Source organism: Xiphophorus maculatus, chromosome 12 (assembly GCF_002775205.1).
Source record: "Xiphophorus maculatus strain JP 163 A chromosome 12, X_maculatus-5.0-male, whole genome shotgun sequence".
Taxonomy (NCBI): Eukaryota; Metazoa; Chordata; class Actinopteri; order Cyprinodontiformes; family Poeciliidae; genus Xiphophorus; species Xiphophorus maculatus.
Genome location: NC_036454.1, coordinates 29,913,789 through 29,931,441, shown reverse-complemented (window position 1 = coordinate 29,931,441; position 17,653 = coordinate 29,913,789). Strand labels below are relative to the sequence as shown.

General features: G+C 39.8%; 1 protein-coding gene across 2 annotated transcripts in view; it reads right to left on the bottom strand.

Moving 5' to 3' along the window:
- Positions 1-23: 23 nt before the first annotated feature.
- loxl2 (lysyl oxidase like 2) overlaps positions 24-17,653 on the bottom strand; it is a 45,043-nt gene continuing 27,413 nt past the window's right edge. The window contains exons 5-14 of one of the 2 annotated variants that reach the window (XM_014471599.2): positions 15,297-15,513; positions 10,712-10,895; positions 8,671-8,822; positions 8,204-8,371; positions 6,137-6,302; positions 4,749-4,989; positions 3,819-3,934; positions 2,590-2,726; positions 2,386-2,497; positions 24-1,607 (exon numbers count right to left, since the gene is read on the bottom strand). In XM_014471599.2, the coding sequence (XP_014327085.1) occupies positions 1,537-1,607; positions 2,386-2,497; positions 2,590-2,726; positions 3,819-3,934; positions 4,749-4,989; positions 6,137-6,302; positions 8,204-8,371; positions 8,671-8,822; positions 10,712-10,895; positions 15,297-15,513 (1,564 nt within the window). In that variant the 3' untranslated portion in view covers positions 24-1,536. The remainder of the gene's footprint in view (positions 1,608-2,385; positions 2,498-2,589; positions 2,727-3,818; positions 3,935-4,748; positions 4,990-6,136; positions 6,303-8,203; positions 8,372-8,670; positions 8,823-10,711; positions 10,896-15,296; positions 15,514-17,653) is intronic. The other variant, XM_023343625.1, reaches the window with a different exon arrangement.

Here is a 17,653-nt window from a genome sequence, read left to right as displayed (position 1 = left end):
AGAGTTCACCTCAACCGAACTGAGAGGTAGGTTTGGTTCTCACCAGTTCGATTAAAGTGGACCAAACAAGGCTGGTGTGAAGGCACCCAAAAAGCTCATTTGAAATCATTCAGGTTTGTTTGCTGCAGTAAAAACAAGGGGAACGTAGAAAAGAACTACATTGTTACGAGCTTGCATTGCTTTGATTCATAACTACTGGCAAATCCAAATGGTTTCTGACTTGGTACTCTGACTTGTGAGGAAAATCTAACTCGGAAACATGGAGAACGTCGTTTCTTGGTCTGCAAAGGTAAAACAAATGACACCTTTAACTTGTTTCCACTAAGTTTAGCTTCGGTCAGGTCACTGAAGCTAGCTGTCATCCCTGAGCTCTAATGCTCCATGGTCAGGCCTTTTTCTGAACCTTCTATCAAAGTTTTTAAAGAATGATCTGTGACTGAAATCATGCTCGTCTTACATTCGGTCACAATCTGCTTAGAAGAGAATTTATAACAAATGATGAACTTATGATGCATCATTTTGTCTTTGAGGTACTTGCCCATTCAGGATCATTGAACATAAATGTTTAAGAGAAGCACAAAAAACAAGAGTTTTTTTGATAAAACATTGATGGAAGGGAAACAGGGACCTCAGTTCTTACACCTCTTGCACTTTTATACCAATGGAAAAGCAAGGTCTTCCAATGCAACAATACATGTATATCAGTCTTTAGTTCTTAACTGAAGTGCTTACACGGGTTAGCCAGGAGGTGGCAGTGTATGAATGACACACTAGCTTATATGCAAGTTCGGCGTCAACAACCACTCACATTACAGCTGAATTATACAATGAAATGATGATTCACTCTTTTAAAAAAATTACAATACTTCTAACACACTTTTCTAACAAACTCATCCCCCACCCCTCATCCCCAATGGATTATTCAGCAACTCTTCAAAAAATGGGTATAGGGTAATTTACTAAGTCTGCCAAGGAGAAAATAAAGCAAATACTGCCAATATTTCAGAACTGGTCCTTATGTCCTGTTAGAATGTGGCAGTTCAAGCATCACTTAGGAGTAGTGATGAATAGACTTCTTGTTTTCTAAACACTGGATGTCAAACATTAAAAAGTTGATCAAGTTGGAAGAAAACAAAAAGTAGTTCTCCATTGAAGATAATCTTCCAGGTCTGTGGGGACAAAACTACACAAACTAAACCCACCAGGTTCTGCAGCTGAGTGCTTCTTAAAGTGCTGCACTTTCATGGAGAAATGTTTAAATGAAGTTCTTATTTGATCACAGTAAGTGAAATAGTCTCTCTGTCACAGACCCAAGCAAAGCTTCACCAAGTCCTGTGATCATCACAGAGAGTCCTGGACAGAAGAGATCAACACATAATATGTGCTGGGAGGTGAGAGGATGGTAGAGGAAGAAAGGTGAGGAGGAGATGATTCATTCAGGGACAGGAAGTAGAATCCAGCATAGATGGAATGGGTAGTGGTTGGAGGGACTCTTCCCATCGGAGGTGACCGCCTCTCGACTCTACTCTGTCGGTTTTACCTGTGGGTCACCTGGTTGTTTAGAAGGCCTGGGAACATCATCTCTGTCTCAGAGCTCAATGAGCCATCTAGAGGCAGAGCAGCAGAAATACAATTTACCAAATACTGCACAAGAAATTATATCAAAGACTTCCAAAGTAAATTGATTATAAGGTATTAGTAGCAAATAAGTTTAGCAAAGTCTTCAGCTCAAAATGAAGAATGTTGCTATGAAATAGTTGATTCTAAGAAATATGAAATCTAAAAGAAATCAAAATAAGCTAATTGTTCCATTAGCTTATTTTAGATGCATGTAACAGTAAAAAATGCAAATTTGAGCAAAACTGATAAATGCTATTGCAGGTGAATTTAACAAATGACTAAACAGTAATGAATTTGAATCATGATTAAATGAATGTAAAAAGATCTCACTATAGGTACGGAGTTTGTACTTTTTTTAAAAATAACACACAAGTTAAAGCAAAACTATGACACATAAGACAGTGTGTACAGTAGAGTGACTGGCAGAGGGGAATATTTATTTTTTTTAATACAGATTTTTTTTTTATAGTTGACACAAACAAAGAGACACTGACAAAAGTGACCCAAATATGGAGGTCCATGTGCTGTACTTCCATGAAGAGATGCTTAAATAAAGTTCCTTCAAATACTTGGAGGACTATTTGATCACAGTAAGTGATGAAATTCCATGTGGAATTCCACAAGGCTCCATCTTTGGGTCACTCTCTTTGAATGTCTCATTAAATGCAGAAAAGACTAAAGTGATTGTTTTGGTGAAAAAAACAACAAGCCCCCCAAAGACAGTAAAAGCTGCAGCCACTCTTCAAAATCATAGCAAGGTCTCACCATTATGGCAGCTGTACATCCACACACGATGGCCGTCGTATCGGCATCTGCATTTGGTGATGTTATTGGTGTAGTCTGATTCTGGCACTTCGTAATTAGGGTTAATTACAATCTGTTAAAGGACGGGCAAGAATGAACCTATGTCGAGGCTGCAGAGAGAAGACGCACACCCGATAGAAAGGAGAAACCAACAGGACAAATCACCTGAAAAATGTAATCCCCAGGTTTGACATCGGTGATGTCGACCCACTGGCAGTCAATGTCATGCCTGTAGGTATCCCAGCAGCCTACAGTGATGCCCTGCTCTCCAAAGTTAGCACATTCATACTTCTTTTCGATACCTACAAAGATAAAGTAAGATTACTTCACTGCCAACGCTTTGGAGAAAATTATACCTTTGCACAAGGTGATCCACAGTATATGACCACTAGAGGGTGACATAAGAAGGCGTGATCATTTGCATCGTCACTTTGTAGACATATTCAAGACAACCAGATATTCTCCCCTTTGGGGAAAAGTATACTATATGACTTGAATAACAGTAAATGTAATTTCTGAGATGTTTGTTGCAAAAAACACAGGTACATAAATAGATGCATTCTGTAAGTTTTTGGTGCCTGGACTTCAAAGCAGACAAGCTAAGAAATTATATGATGTTGCTTTGCAGAAATGTTGGTTTAGTCTTAGACCTACTGTCTGAACTAAGACAGTAGGACTTTGGGAAAACATCTACTAACAATATTAAGTCATATAACCTCTAATTCAATATCATTGTGCGGATGGTATCATTTATCCCACATTTTCCCCACTCCCCACTTCCTTTTCAGTTTTCATACTTTCCCTTAGCTTTAGCACATACGTCTTCTGAATATATAAAAACTGAAAACATCAAGGCCAGGGAGGTGGCAGGCAGAGTGTAAATGAATGACTTGAGTGAGAAAAACATTGTCATATTGTATCTAGGTAGCATCAGGCATTGACTCCAGTTTAGACCATACTGTCTAGTTTTGACCAATAGGGGGCAGAGTCTCCTGCAGTAGAAATATTAGCAGTAGTTCTGCCTGGAGTCAACAGGTTGACCCAGCCCACAAGTTCTGCCCCCTAGTGGCAGAGCTGTCACAGCACATCTTTGGTTCATCTTTTCCATTCAGTTATTTTTGATAAAGCACACTTTAAAAAACCCAGTATGTTTACCCAAAGTGCTTTATAGTAAGCACAGATTGCCCAGGAAAATAATAATAATAATAACAATAACAATGAAAACCATTAAAAGCAGAACAAAATTAGCTAAACAAACTATGGAAAGACCTTTGGCTTTCATACTCACTTGAGGCAACATCTAAGTTAAAATGAAGACTATTTGAGATAACATTTTGAAAATGTTTTTGTTGTTATTACATCATCATTAAAAATAACAGCAGTGAGATTCCAACCTTCATCACATTCTGAGTCCTCCAGGCAGAAACTTGCTTTGTGTCCCTCTGCCACTTTGGTTCCATTTAGGCTGAACAGGTCATATGTGGTGAACACCTCCATGCTGTGATAATGCCTACACACACACACACATACACACCCACCCACACACACACACACACACACATACAGTATGTCTTTCAGTCTTCACAAGGACTTTGCATTAACTTCCATTCTTTTTTCATTACTTTCTACAGCGTAACCTGACTTTTACCATAAACCCGACCATTACTAGTACACGGCACACCTTAATCCTAAATCTAACCCACAACCCAAAAACAACATTTCTTCTTATGGGGTGTGGACTTTGGGCCCCATAAGAAGCAGATAGTCCCCACAAGGTAGTATGTTTTAAATGGTCCTTACAATGTATCAAATACAAGAACACACACACTCACACACCCACACCCACAGAAGCCTAAATGTCTCTTGCTTCCTTTTTAATATATAATTTTTTAGTAGTTTACTGTTGTGATAATCCTCATCATCATCATAAAAAACTAAACTGCATGGTACATCAGTCATAGCACCACAAACCTAAATACTGATCTTGAAAAAATTTAAAGAATTCAAGAAAATTGAGAATTCAAAACTTCTAGTGGCTTCTTCAGGATGCCACTTACTTAATAACTGCATTTAATCATATTTTCAAAATTTCTGATATTTATTGATGCTGTAATGAAGCTATCAGTGAAGAAAATAGCAAACATAACATCTCCGATGATGCTGTCAGTTTTGCTTTTCTTATTTACCATCAATAGCTGAAATCGATCAACGATGGATCAAAATTCTTATCATGATAAGACATTTTTCACAATAGTTGATAAACAGCGCAATAAATGCCCACCACAGCATGCTTTGTTTCTAGAAACATTTCCATTCTGACAGACCTGTGACATTCATGCCACACCCACAGGTGCTTGGCAGCTTTGGGCTTGAAGTCGGACTGGCCGTTGTTGTGGATCTGAGAGGAGAAGCGCAGCAGGCGGCGGTACGCGTTGGCCGGCGTCTGGTCAGAGTTGGAGGCCAGGCAGTTCTCCTCGTACGCACACTGCAGCATGAACATGGGCCGGTCCTCCATGTAGGTGGTCTGCTCCACCACCTGAGGGTTCAGCACCAGGTCGGGAGCCGCTAAAGGTGGGAAGGAAAAAAAAGAAGAAGAAAAGACGGAGACCAATGATATTTAGAAACACAAAGAGATGGCTGCATATGTAAAGTAAACAAGGGTTTTCTGTTCCAAACAACAGATTCCAAGAAAGAACCAGGGATTTCTCTCTGACAAAGGTTCTTAAAAAGTTTAACACAGTTTTGGTAAACTTTGTCTAAAAGGATGAAGGAAATTGACTTTTATGACTGAAAAATTAAGGTTTGCAGTCAGTTTACAGCTCTTTGCAAAACTACAGGCATTCGTCCCCCTTAAACTACTACGCGGTTGAAACGCAGTGTTTGCTTCAAATGTTGACAGCGGGTTTTAACACAAAGAAACAGAGGAACCGACTGGACTTTGGGCTTTTCTAAGCCAAGGAAAGTTTTTGCTCTGTGATAGAGAAGACAGTAGAATAAATCAGGTTTTTATTGGCCCAGAAGAAATCAGAAACTTCTGGGAACCACGTATGATTATTACAGAAGCTGAAAAGCAGACATCATCGGTACTGATGGTATTTATGTTTAAAATACTGTATTTTATTGGAAACTTTTGCAATGTTTTGAGAATCTTTAAGAGTCATTGTTGCTGTTCATTTTAATTTTAATAAATAATAGCTATCCAAATCCATTACATGTAACAACCATTGGTGTTCAGTCCTCCTGACTCAATATTTTGGGTTATTCAAAGGCATGAATATCAATGTCCAAGTTTTGGTATAGAAACTCAGCTGGATTTAGATCTGAGCTTTGATTGGGCCATATTGGGCCATTCCAGCACACAAATACCCCACTATAACTCTGGTTCTATGTTTTTAGAGTTTTTGTGCTGCTTGAAAGTGAATCTCCATTTCAAGTTTTCTTCAACAATCGTCTTGTTTGCATTGCAAAAAATAAGTAATAAATAGCTTTATTATCAAAATTTTTTTATCACATTAGTACAAGAAAATATCACAATAAAATTCTAAGTCCATATCGCCCACTCTATTCTGTCACATAAAATACACGTTCAAATTCACAGGAGTGTGAACACTTTGCCAGAACAAGGTGAAATACAATTTATGACTCATTTTTAATGTTATGCTTGATGCTGAGCAGAAGTGAGGCTCTTGATTAGCCTTTCCCAGAGTCTTACTTTCAGAGCAGGAGACTCCGGCGGAGTTGCGTCCCCCTCCTCTGGGGCAGCTGAGGTGGGGTCCGTGGTGCAGACAGTGGGACAGAGACATCTCAGTTCCGGAGCAGCGAACGCCGCTCATTGCCACACCGTCAGCACTGACCTCACCCGGCCAATACCACGTCTCCTGTGGACGCACAAACGTTCAGAGGCAAAATTACTTTCTAAAGTACAGACAAAAAACAAAACAACAAACAAAAAGAGGTTTCAGGAGTAGAACTGACACAATAGACTTCATCAATTACAGCATATTATAAAAGTTGCTGAAATCCTTACATATGTTCCACATCACTGTGATGGGACTAAAAATAAAAACTAGCAAATGTTTAAAAGGACAGTATTATGTATTTGTGAGGTGCACTGTGCGATAAAATGGCGTTATCAAGTAACTACGTTACCTTTGGTTGTAATAAAATGCTATGTGTCAGATATGACTTGCAAGAAATTTCACTTTGTAATTTAACGCCTTGAAATTGGGCCTCTGTCTCTTTAAAAAAAAAAACTCCGCCTTCATCACAACATGGCTCCTATATTAACCCTTTAACAATGTTTTTGCCAGCATTGCTCTGAGAAGCAGGTCCTAAAATGAGCTCAGCAGGAGTTTACTAATTGCTGCTGGCTAGTCTGAAGGAGCTCAAAGGAGGAGCCTCATCTTCAAATGCGACACTTGGTTCCACCCAGGTGTTTTACAAATCTCAATGGTTGCCATGGGAGATTTCTCAAAACATGCGTGAAAGAGTCAAGGCAACACTCCAGGTATGTTTTTGATGAGGAAATAACATTATAACATGTTATAAAGCTCAAAATCATGTTGAAAATGATTTTGCCTCAATTTCAGTGACTTTCAGTACAGAATTTTTTTTGGAATTTTATAAGCTGAACTTTGAACAATTTTTCTCCACTCAGACTTTTTTTTTTTATCTGACTGCTGAAAAGTCACATTTGTAAATTTTCCGTCACTTGATAAAGGTAATTAAAGCAGCGATGAGGCGTCCCGTGATCAGGCAGCTCTACATTCCGCAGCTCTGCAGACACTTTTAAAAGCTGTTGGAGTTAACCGCCACGTTTCCAACTGCAAACGATGTTATAAGCCACTCACTTCATGCCAGGAGCCCGAATTTTGTTTTAGCGCTTACTCCTGTCAGCCTTGGCAAAAACAAACAGGTCACTGAGACTGAAATTTAACTGTGTTAACATGATGATTTAATTAAGGTGGAGGATGTTACAGTGGTGTGAAAAAGCGTTTGCCCCTCTTCCCGATTTCCTATTATTTTGTATGTTTTTCACATTTAAGTGTTTCATACCATCAAAATAATTTATCTATTAGTCGAAGACCACACATGCAAGCACAAAATGCTGTTTTTAAGTAAAACGGTTTATTCTGAATGGAAAGATTTTTAAAACCTCAGAAATAACATTTCTTTGCCAAGACGATTTTTGATGGCTAAAGACTTGAGAGAATTTTTTCCCCCTGATTCAGTATGAAAGCATCTCCCATTTTATATGAGGCATATATTTTACTGACCTTAAAAGATGCATAATGCTAGGGCCAAGCTGTTTAGCAAGGAATGCATGTACCATCAAAGGTTGTCCAAGCAACTGCTGATAAAGCTGCACGTATCCTTGAAAGACACCAAAAAAGCTAGCTATGTGGCAAGTTTATGTTAGCAGCTATTATTAGCCTCAACCGCCTTGAGTCACAAACACAATGAAGACCTCTGCTCGCAATTAAAACGTTTGCCTGACAAAAAAGTCCTGTGAGGAAAAAAAAGCACTATACACACAACAAAAGATGTTAATATACAAGATGAAATAGTCCTGCCACAAGAAAGTCTAAGGCTCGTAATGAATGTATTTAAAGCCAAATTACATTTTAAAACCTTTTAATGCCTTAATTGTAGAATATCGAATTTAAGACTTTAAGACCGCACACCCTCATAAAACAGGATGTCAGATCCATGCGAGTTGACTTGAAGTTTCCTCTTTCTAAGAACACATGCAACCTTGTTCTGCTAAAGGCACAAGTACCTGGAAGGCACTGCTGGCGAAGCCCAGGCCCAGCTGTCTGCACACCACCATGGCCTCCATGGTTCCCCAGCCCTCACTGCACACTGTGCCCCACACCAAAGAGCCGTTCTTCTCCACCAACACCTCCACACGGCCTTCGAAGGGATTACGGCCTCCTCTCAGACGCAGCTGTGGGTTAAAAATTAGAAGAAGAAAAGAAAACACAGCTTAGTGCAACATCACTGAAAAGTATTAAGAACTTCAACATTCCCTAAATACCAGTCAGAAAAGCCATCAGTGAATCATTCTGTGATAAGAAAAAAAACAACAACAATTCTTTAGCTTAGTGGTTCAGAATACGTCTCATGCTGTTCGGCAAGCACACCCTCATCAACATCAGCTGTTGAAGACAAACTAGTAAATCCCTAACTGGATCTGGTTTTCTTGTTAGAGGTTCAGACTTGCACCGAAATGGAGGAGAGACTGACCCTCTGCTCGAAGCCCATAGCTGGGACGTTACATCGGACGCCTGCATCTTCTTCATGGCTGCAGCCCAGGGCCTCCTTGTTGAAGGGACACTCGGTTACGGACTTCTCAAATCCGGAGCACTTCACTTCATTCATGTGCACCGGCCCCATCCCTGAAGGGCGCACAGGCACGTAGGAGGTGATCAGTTTTTCAAACTTACTCGTTTGTGATTCAAAAGTGAAGACTTTATCAACAAGATCGTTTTATGTACTCAAAGACATAACTCAACATGGTTCCCCTAAACTCAACTGGATATTCAGACAACACTGATTGCTGCAGGCTTGTGGAAATTCGTTCTCATTTTCAGACTGGAGATTGAGCAGCTTGTTGATTTCAGAATGAGAGTTTCCAGCCCAGACAAATGGGAATTTTAATGTGGAAAAAAAAGTTTCACTTTATTGTTAGATAGTTCTCTATCCTTTCTGATAAAATATTAATATTTTGTTTCCCAAAGAATTTTATATGAATTGTATTCTGACTCATAAATGAATTTAAGCCTTAATCTAATCTAAGATAAAATAGGCTAAATTAAACTATGCTAAACTAAGCTAATCTAATTAAAATAAGCTAAGCTAAGTCAAGATAGCTAAGCTAGGTCAAGATATGAGCAAGTTAAGTTAGAATTATATGGAACAATTTAAACTAACATGATTACCTTTCTTGTAAGCTAAACTAAGCTTTTATTCAAACTATGTTTAATGTTATGTTCCCCAACATGAATTAGGTTTACTGAAAATAATACAAACCAGCAGTACAACACAACAAATGTCCATTATTACAAGTATTTTCTTAAAATAAAAAAAAGTCATTTTTTCAGTTAAATTCAATTCTAGTTCAATTTCAAAACATGTAAAGGATAAGAATAATGTCTGTCAGTCAAACCTCTCTCACAGCAGAGCCGTTGGAAGGATTTTATAGTTAATTATCATTTATTTGCTTTACCTTATTTTGTAATATAATCCATTTTATTTACCTTTGCATTTACATTTTAATGAAGTGCTTTGAGTGTTTTGAAGTGTTTGCAGAAGCTCTGGAAACGGCCTGCTGAGGAGTGAAAAGGGAGGATACCGTGAACGAGACATTCCGGCGTTGATTGCCCAGAGGAACTGCAAACCTATAGTCTTATCTTATGAAATATGCTTTTGAAGATTGTATGAATGAGTTGTGTTCATGTGAGTGTGCAGCTGTTTTCTGCTCCCCCTCCCTTCAGGGCTGCACGCTGTCATGTAACTAAGGAGTTCCTAATTCTAATAAAAGCAGGGCAAGACTCAGTTGAAGCTTCAGAGCAGAGGCCGAAATCTGTAACAGGGTTTCAGCTGTGTTCTCCCTGCAGGTAAAACTAAATTCTGACTCTTGTTTCTTCTTTGTGTCTGTGTTTAGGTAATTTAGACCTAACAAGAGCAGAACAGGACAGTGGTTGAGTTTTAGACATTTGCAGAGGTAGGTCAGATCGGCTTCACATGTACGTATTGGCCGATCACAGATCTCTCAAAATTAAGGAAACCGGCGCCGATAAACCAGTCGGCCAATAAATCGCTGTATCCCTAATCATTTTCATAGCTATACAAACTAGAAAACTGCTACGGAATTTAATCCACATAAGATCTGAGAGGTCTTGACCCTAAGAAAATCTGCACACGGTGTAGCAATAAAAGGACAGAATCAGTTTGCGAAATTTTACCAAGACGTGGTTTTACTCAACAGGGAAAGTGACGGCATGTCGGAAATTATAGACAGAGAGTTGTTCCAGCAATAAAACCTGTCATTCTCAGCTAACTATTATGGGTTAGCTTCAGGTCTGCTTTCTAATTAGCATGGCTGTTTGGCTGCTTTCCCCCCCTCTGTACATGTTGCCCACATGTTTCTGTAGGCCATAATCACTGGTGAATCTGAATGTGCATCAAACAGCAGTGGGGATGAAAGAGCCATACGACAAAACATTTAGAAATAAATCAATGGATGTAAAACAGACACTAAAGAGACAGCATGGGCGATGTGTACCTTGTCCAAGTTGCCCTCCAGACAGCGCTTCCTTTGCTGAGCCGAAGCCCAGCTCCCGACACACCACAGTGGCCGACAGCAGGTTCCAGTGGTCATCACATATGGTGCCCCACTCTCCATTCTTCATGACCTCCACCCTGCCCTCCCCTACGATGGCGCCACCGCGGAGGCGAACCAACGGCTGCTGAAAACGACAAACACACGGCGTCCGGAGGAGCCTCCGTTAAAGCAGAAATGACCAAACTTTTTAAAGAGCGAAACCACACATGTTGATTATTCTCATGAGTGCCGTTGTAACGAGGACCTCGATTATTAAAATTTCTCGAGGTAAATTATCGGCCCGGAGGTTTTGATAACTTATGTTTTACTATTTAGCTCACTGTCGTCCAGGCGGATGATTATTTGTGCTGCGCAACAATCTCTCTTCCGCCAAGGAGCTGTTGATGAATGCTAAGTGCTATTGTCTTCTTATTTAGAAAAGAACTGAAATTAATATTTTTTGCAAGCATCTTCTCCTTCATATACGGAGTCCGCCTGGTGACAAGGGAGGAAAAAAAAAACGCGGTTATGACTTAATAACTCTTGCACACCACTTGCTATAATTAACTAGTTCCACAAAGCAGACGAGTCTTTCCATGCAAGCTTTTACTTTCATTCCGACAGCAACCCACCATTGAAGCTGCAGGCGTGGGACACTGGACTGAAAGTTAGTTAACGATGGAAGCGGTTTGGGAAAAGGGAAACCACAAAGTCCAGATTTCATTTTCAGAGATCTTCAGCAATCATTTCGAGACAGGTTGTTATAGAAGCCATAATTGTCTGGTTGCTGCATAGCTATTTGTTTAGGATGAAAACTTTATATTTTGTGACGTTGTAGACTCCAGGCTGTGTTTTTATTGGCTTTGTGCATTTTCGAGTGAAAATAATACACCATTGTATATTATTAAGTTTGTGTACGTGTGGGTTTCCTCCTCATTACTGCACAGCTGCAGTTTTACTGCATTGGACCACAATTCAAAAGTAATAAAGGTGTAATAAGGCCACTGTCGGTCTTCTTTAGCTTGTAAAGCTGTTAATTTCCAGATGTACAGCAGGAACACTTGTTAACATTCAGACTTTAAGTCATATTTGTTCAATTAGTTGAGGAGACATTTAAACACTCTCAGTGACAGGAGAGGAAGTTTTAGAGGAGGAAAAGTTACATTTTCTACATAACAATTACAATCTGTTACAAATAAAAGGACTGCAAAGGTCGTGGCAGCCACAGACACTGATCTTACATGAAATTAACCCACATCAGAACCAGGGATGGGACTTAAACAGGCTCAACAACCTAACAAAGAAGGCTGGTTCTGTTCTGGTTCTGCTCTGGTTTTATTCGGGGAATGACTGTGGAACCTCTGGAGACGATGGAGCAAAAAATTACTTTTACATAAAATCAAGAAAATTATGGACAACCTTTTAGCATTTTCTTGTACAAATAAGGAAATACTATTTACATTTGTAATTTTTCTTTAAGAAAAAAAAAAGAACTTGATTAATATCATAAATCCGACTTGGTAGGAAAAATTGGAGATGTATATTCTTAAGCCACATTGCCTGGCCCAGCAGACTGTAAACAAACTGAAGCATCAACGCAGCCAGTCGGCTTGTCTGTCACGGTAACTAACTGTCCCAACAATTACTAGAATAAACAATAATATTGCTGTTTTGAGAACATTTTCAAGTGATCTATTGGCTACAAACGTGAAGTATAATGGTGTATGCTTTAATATACACAATCATAACATAAAAATTGAAGTTTGCTTTCTCAAACACCATAATGCTTTAATTTCGTAAAGAGCACTTCACACCAGGACTGGAAAATAAAAAAATGAAATTAAATGGAAATAAAAACCAGACAAGAACAAAAACATAAGAAAATAGCCTAGAATATCTCTGTAAATAAAATTGCCCTTAAAAAAAAAAAAAATTAATCATCAAGCTCATTTTAATTTATCATTGATTAATTTCTTATTGGACAGGCCTAGCAGCCAGTATGTTACAATGATATTATGCAAGCTAGCCGTCAGCAGCAGCAGAAGCTCTCTTGTTGTCCATCTGCAGGGCAGACAGAATGAAAAACGCATAAAAACAAAAGCAGCCTTCTTTAGTAAACGTAGCACAACAAACCCGGCTGGGGCCGGAGCTTCGTGTCAGTGAGGACCGCTGCGCTTCGGACGTCGGGAGGTTCAGAGCCGCTCCCAGCTCGGCACCCAGCTGTGCAACGTGACACGACGCATGAACGCTCAAACCTCACACAGCACCAGTGAGGTCACCCAGACAGGAATTCATGTCGGCGCCGCTCGTGGAAGAGGTATTAAGATGCGCGATGTTCATTCGCGGTAGATGGGGGAATACTCTTCCCTCTTCTCCGTGGAGAGGTCAGAGGTCAGAGCCGCTGAGCGAGCCAAAGGAAAACTCACCCAGATGTAAACGCTGAATCAGTAAGATAGCTCAGATAAACGGAGGCTTTTACACCGACACAGACCTGAGCGTTCAACAAACACCGGGGCCTCCCCCCCCCTCCCCTTCCTCTCCTTTGGTTTCAGGTTTTCCACCAGATGTTAAACCAGCAGGGCGGCAGTCATTTTCTCCCACTAATAAACATCCACATGACCACACTGGTGGGTGATGCAAGGCCAGCCTGGCTCACATGTGGTGTTCTCTGAGGCTGATTCAGGGCCCGTGTGGAGGCCCTCGCCACGCCCACTCTGTCTTCTGCTCCGTCACGTTTTCAGTACGGATCGACAGAAAACGTGACTGCTGCTCTACCGGGCTGAATCAGCAGGGTTTCATGCTGAGAATGTTGTGAAGGTAAATACACGAGGAACAGGCGAAAACACTGTCCAACGTTAACTTAGAATAAAGGTATTGACAAAAATATCTGCTTTTTTCCTCTTTTTTTTAAAAAGAGATATTACTGCCGACTGTCAGAACCATAACCAGGCAGATTTTTGAGAGACAGCGAAGCAGTTTCCAGGTGTTTGATCGTGAGCGGTGTGATGAAACGTCTGCGTCACGAGACAATACACACGTAGGCTAATGAGATCATATGAGGTTAGCAGGAATCATAGAGCACAGATCTCACAAATAAAGTTGTCAGGGATCATAAATGTTAATTGGTGTAGAACAAGCCAGTCCAGGTTTGACTGATTCACATACTGAGGTTCCTCTGCGTGTCTAATCTAAAATCAAAGAATTTTACAAGGACATTTGTGGAGACAGAGGCTTTGCTGTGGCTCTGGAATAACCTGCACCCTAATACTAAACCAGTGCAAACTCTGGAGCTTTTAAATCGCTTCTGAAGACTCACTTTTATGATCTTGCTTCTGGTACACGTTGTTGAGAATGTTTTTTTTTGCATTGTGACTTTGTTGGTCTAACTGTTTGATGTTTTTGTTTTTTTTCTTATTCCCGTACTGACAACCTGTGCTGTCGGAAATGTGCTGTATATAAAAATTTGACCTTCACCTTGACATTTTTGTTTTTCTAAAAATAGAAGAAAGATTTCAAAAGTGTCTAATTTTGCTCAAATGATCCAGTTCAGTCCGAGCAGTGCAAGTAATTTACATTTTCATCTAGAAGCGATCAAATGTGATCCAGACTGCTTAAGGAATCGTTCAGAGTTCATAGGAAGTTCTGATGCTAAAGAGGCAGATGCTAACTTTAGCATTGTTAGCAGTTGATGTTTTCTCATAGCGCACATCTCTGTCTCTGTCATCATTTCTTTTTTCCACCAAACATCAACAGAGCTCCCATAAATATGGAGGAGGCGCCTTCAGTGCTTTTGTGACTACATGATGCAGATTAGCATGCTAACATCTGTGTTCGCCAACACCGTCAACCAAAGCAGAACTATGTCTTTGCTTGCTACACAACTAATCTCAAAATTAGGGCTGCAGTGATTCCTCGAGGTAATTAAAGTACATCAATTATTAAAATTCCCCAAGGCTAATTATCTGCCTTGAAGCTTTGTTAAATTATGTTTTGTTCTTTAGCGCACCGTGTTCCAGCCGGGTGATTATTTGTGTTGCGCAACACCCTCACTTCTGCCCATGAATTGTTGGCGAACGCTAAGTGCTAGCAGCAGAACGTCCAATTTTCAACTTCAGTCTGGGTGGATTTATTTGGTTTAATGTTATCATCAAACATGTTTGATGATAACTATTTTTATGCTCTTATTTTGAAGGTTCAGATTTCTATATATTTTGTAGAGAATGGAAATGACTTCATATTTTAAACATCCCACAGTAAGAAAAATTACATTACATTTTGAATATAAACTAAATATAATATAAAATTCAGAGCATTATGGACAATCCTGACCAACCTCTTGTGTCTTTACTATAAATTGTCTTCTTAATCATGCAGGTCTATGAAATTCATAAAACTGTACCACTAATTTAATTTAATTTCTGGAAGAGCTGAGAGATTTCATAAGCAACTGCGGCTTAAGTTTAAGTAGCAAATTACTTTACCCACTTTACCATAATACCCCCAAAGAGCTGAAGACTTTATTATGCTGAGGCGTAGCCGTGGTTACCTCTTGTCTGAAGGCCTTCCTATACCCTGTCATGGGCGCCGGGGCGAAGGCTCTGCCAGGCACGCAGCTCACCACCACCGGCATCCCTCCAGCGCACGTGTCATTGGACTTTCTGGCTAGTATCTGACCCAGCTTGCAGCTGGACAGGTGGGCCTCGGTGCCAGTGCAGTTGACAGAGAAGTCCCAGTATGTTGGCTTCCTTCTGCGAGCAAACATCCTGGACAGACGGAGGAGCAAAACAAATTCAAGCTTGATTTTGTGAAATTTACTCAAAAAAAAAATCACATGATGTGGAAGAGCAGATGCTCTGGTCAGATGAATCCAGAGCGCCCTAACGAGATTTTTCTCCATGTTATAAGTGAATTAATCTGCCTATGACAGTAGTAATTTAACATCAATATTAATGAATTATTGACTTAAAACAACCTCCTTTTTCTTGCTGAAAAGTTGTTTATGAGTCAAGTTTTGCCTTATTTCAAGTGTACCAACATCTTTGCACAAGAAACTAGGCCATAAATACTTGGTAAGATTTTCTGTTTTTGCTGTGTATGAAATTAATAAGCCACACAATTTAATTGGGGCAAGTTATAATATTATTAGCATGTCACATAACAGCATGTGGTAATCTCATCCACTCCGGTTCTGAATAATCCTCTGTTATGTATTTAATGATCTTCTCCTGTCTTCCTGTCTCATCTCTAATGATAACAATAAATTCTACCCATAAAACGCACTTTACATTTACAGAAATCTGAAAGTACTGCAATCAATAAAACCGTCTCTGTGGTGCAGATACAAAAAGCTGAGCAGGTCAGGACAGGCACCGATGGTTTTTCATCTGGGAGCTGGCAAGGAGCAGCTAGCTGCCGACTGGAAGCTCTCCAGAGCTGGTGTTCAAAGCAGCCGGCTTAGGACCGGCTCCGCTGTCTGCTCACAAGCTGCTCGTTCTGTTCTGTCCATATGGAGCCCAGCTCTCCTTCCTTTCATGTCCCTCACTCGCTTCATCACGTTTAGGGCCGCTGAGAGGCTCTGAACATGTCCCAGCAGTCAGAGGGACGCATCTTGATTCATCCTGAGGCTGTGCAGCTCAGCATTTCCAATTATAGATGAATGGAACAACATTTTTGAGACACTGAGACGGCCTCACATCAAGCCCTGTGGTGCAGAGCTGTGACTCTGTGGCTCTAGGATACTTTGGTAAATAGAAGGAAATCACTGGTGGCTGCAAAATAACTTGAATTTGTGAACTCCACCCACTTCGCCTAACAGTGAGTGTGACGTCGCTGGATGTTAGAGCCAAAACTATTGGTCTCATCGGTCTATAAGTAGAGGTGGGCAGATCGATCCACATTATCGGGATATTGACACCAACACCGTATCAGTATTGGATCTATGCTGGTGTGGTGAAATCGATACTTTAGTTCCAGATTCCCTCCTGAAATTTTACTTTATTTTTGTGTTATAGCTTCTCAACTTTACCTCAAAGAAGAATTTGTTTCAATTTGTTTTCAGATGATAGTCTTTTGTTTATTTAGAAAAACTGCACACAAATCATGTTATTCATGTATTTATAAACTTTGTCCAAATTTTGTCCTACCACAAAACCGCCTACAGGTCAGAAGTTTGATGATGCGTCAAACTTAAATAAAAAGTATCGGCGTCAGGATCGGTATCGGTGATCCGGGCTCTGTATTTACTTGTCATCAGATCAGTATGTAGTCTTTTAGTCCTCTGACTAAAAGATTGCTCCATTCCTCTGAGAATTGCACTGTCTGATCTTTGGATGCCGAAATTAGCACAACAGCTAACTGTCATTCTTAGTCTTAAAGCAGGAAGTCAAAAACATCCAGATTTGCAATCTGTAAACAAGCAACCAGCCTCACAGCAATCCAGAAAACACTCAGAATAGCTTCAGATAGAAATATGAACATAATCTGTGAGTCTATAGTTGGTTATGATTAAGAAAATGTAAGAAGATTTACATGTTTCTTAAAACAGATAAATTGGTTTTGACAAACTTTTTAAATGTTTTAAGACTCATTAGAGAATGACATGCACAAGAATCCCCATTTACCGTAGCTTTTAATCTACTTCAAATCACATATTTTTCATCTTTATTAATTGATTGTAAAAAAAAAAAACATTTATATATAAATTGAAAGTGAACATTTTCCACTTTCCAAAACCTTAAAAATCTACTGTATGGATGAAACAGCTGGACTTGTGAAAGTCGGGATTATGAAACTGCTGCTGTTCCTGGCTCTGTTCTCATAATGGCAGACCGTGGAAGCACACTGTATGTTTCACAAGGCTGATGCACGAGCAGCCTGACACGTAGACGGAAAGTTGGGGAGCAT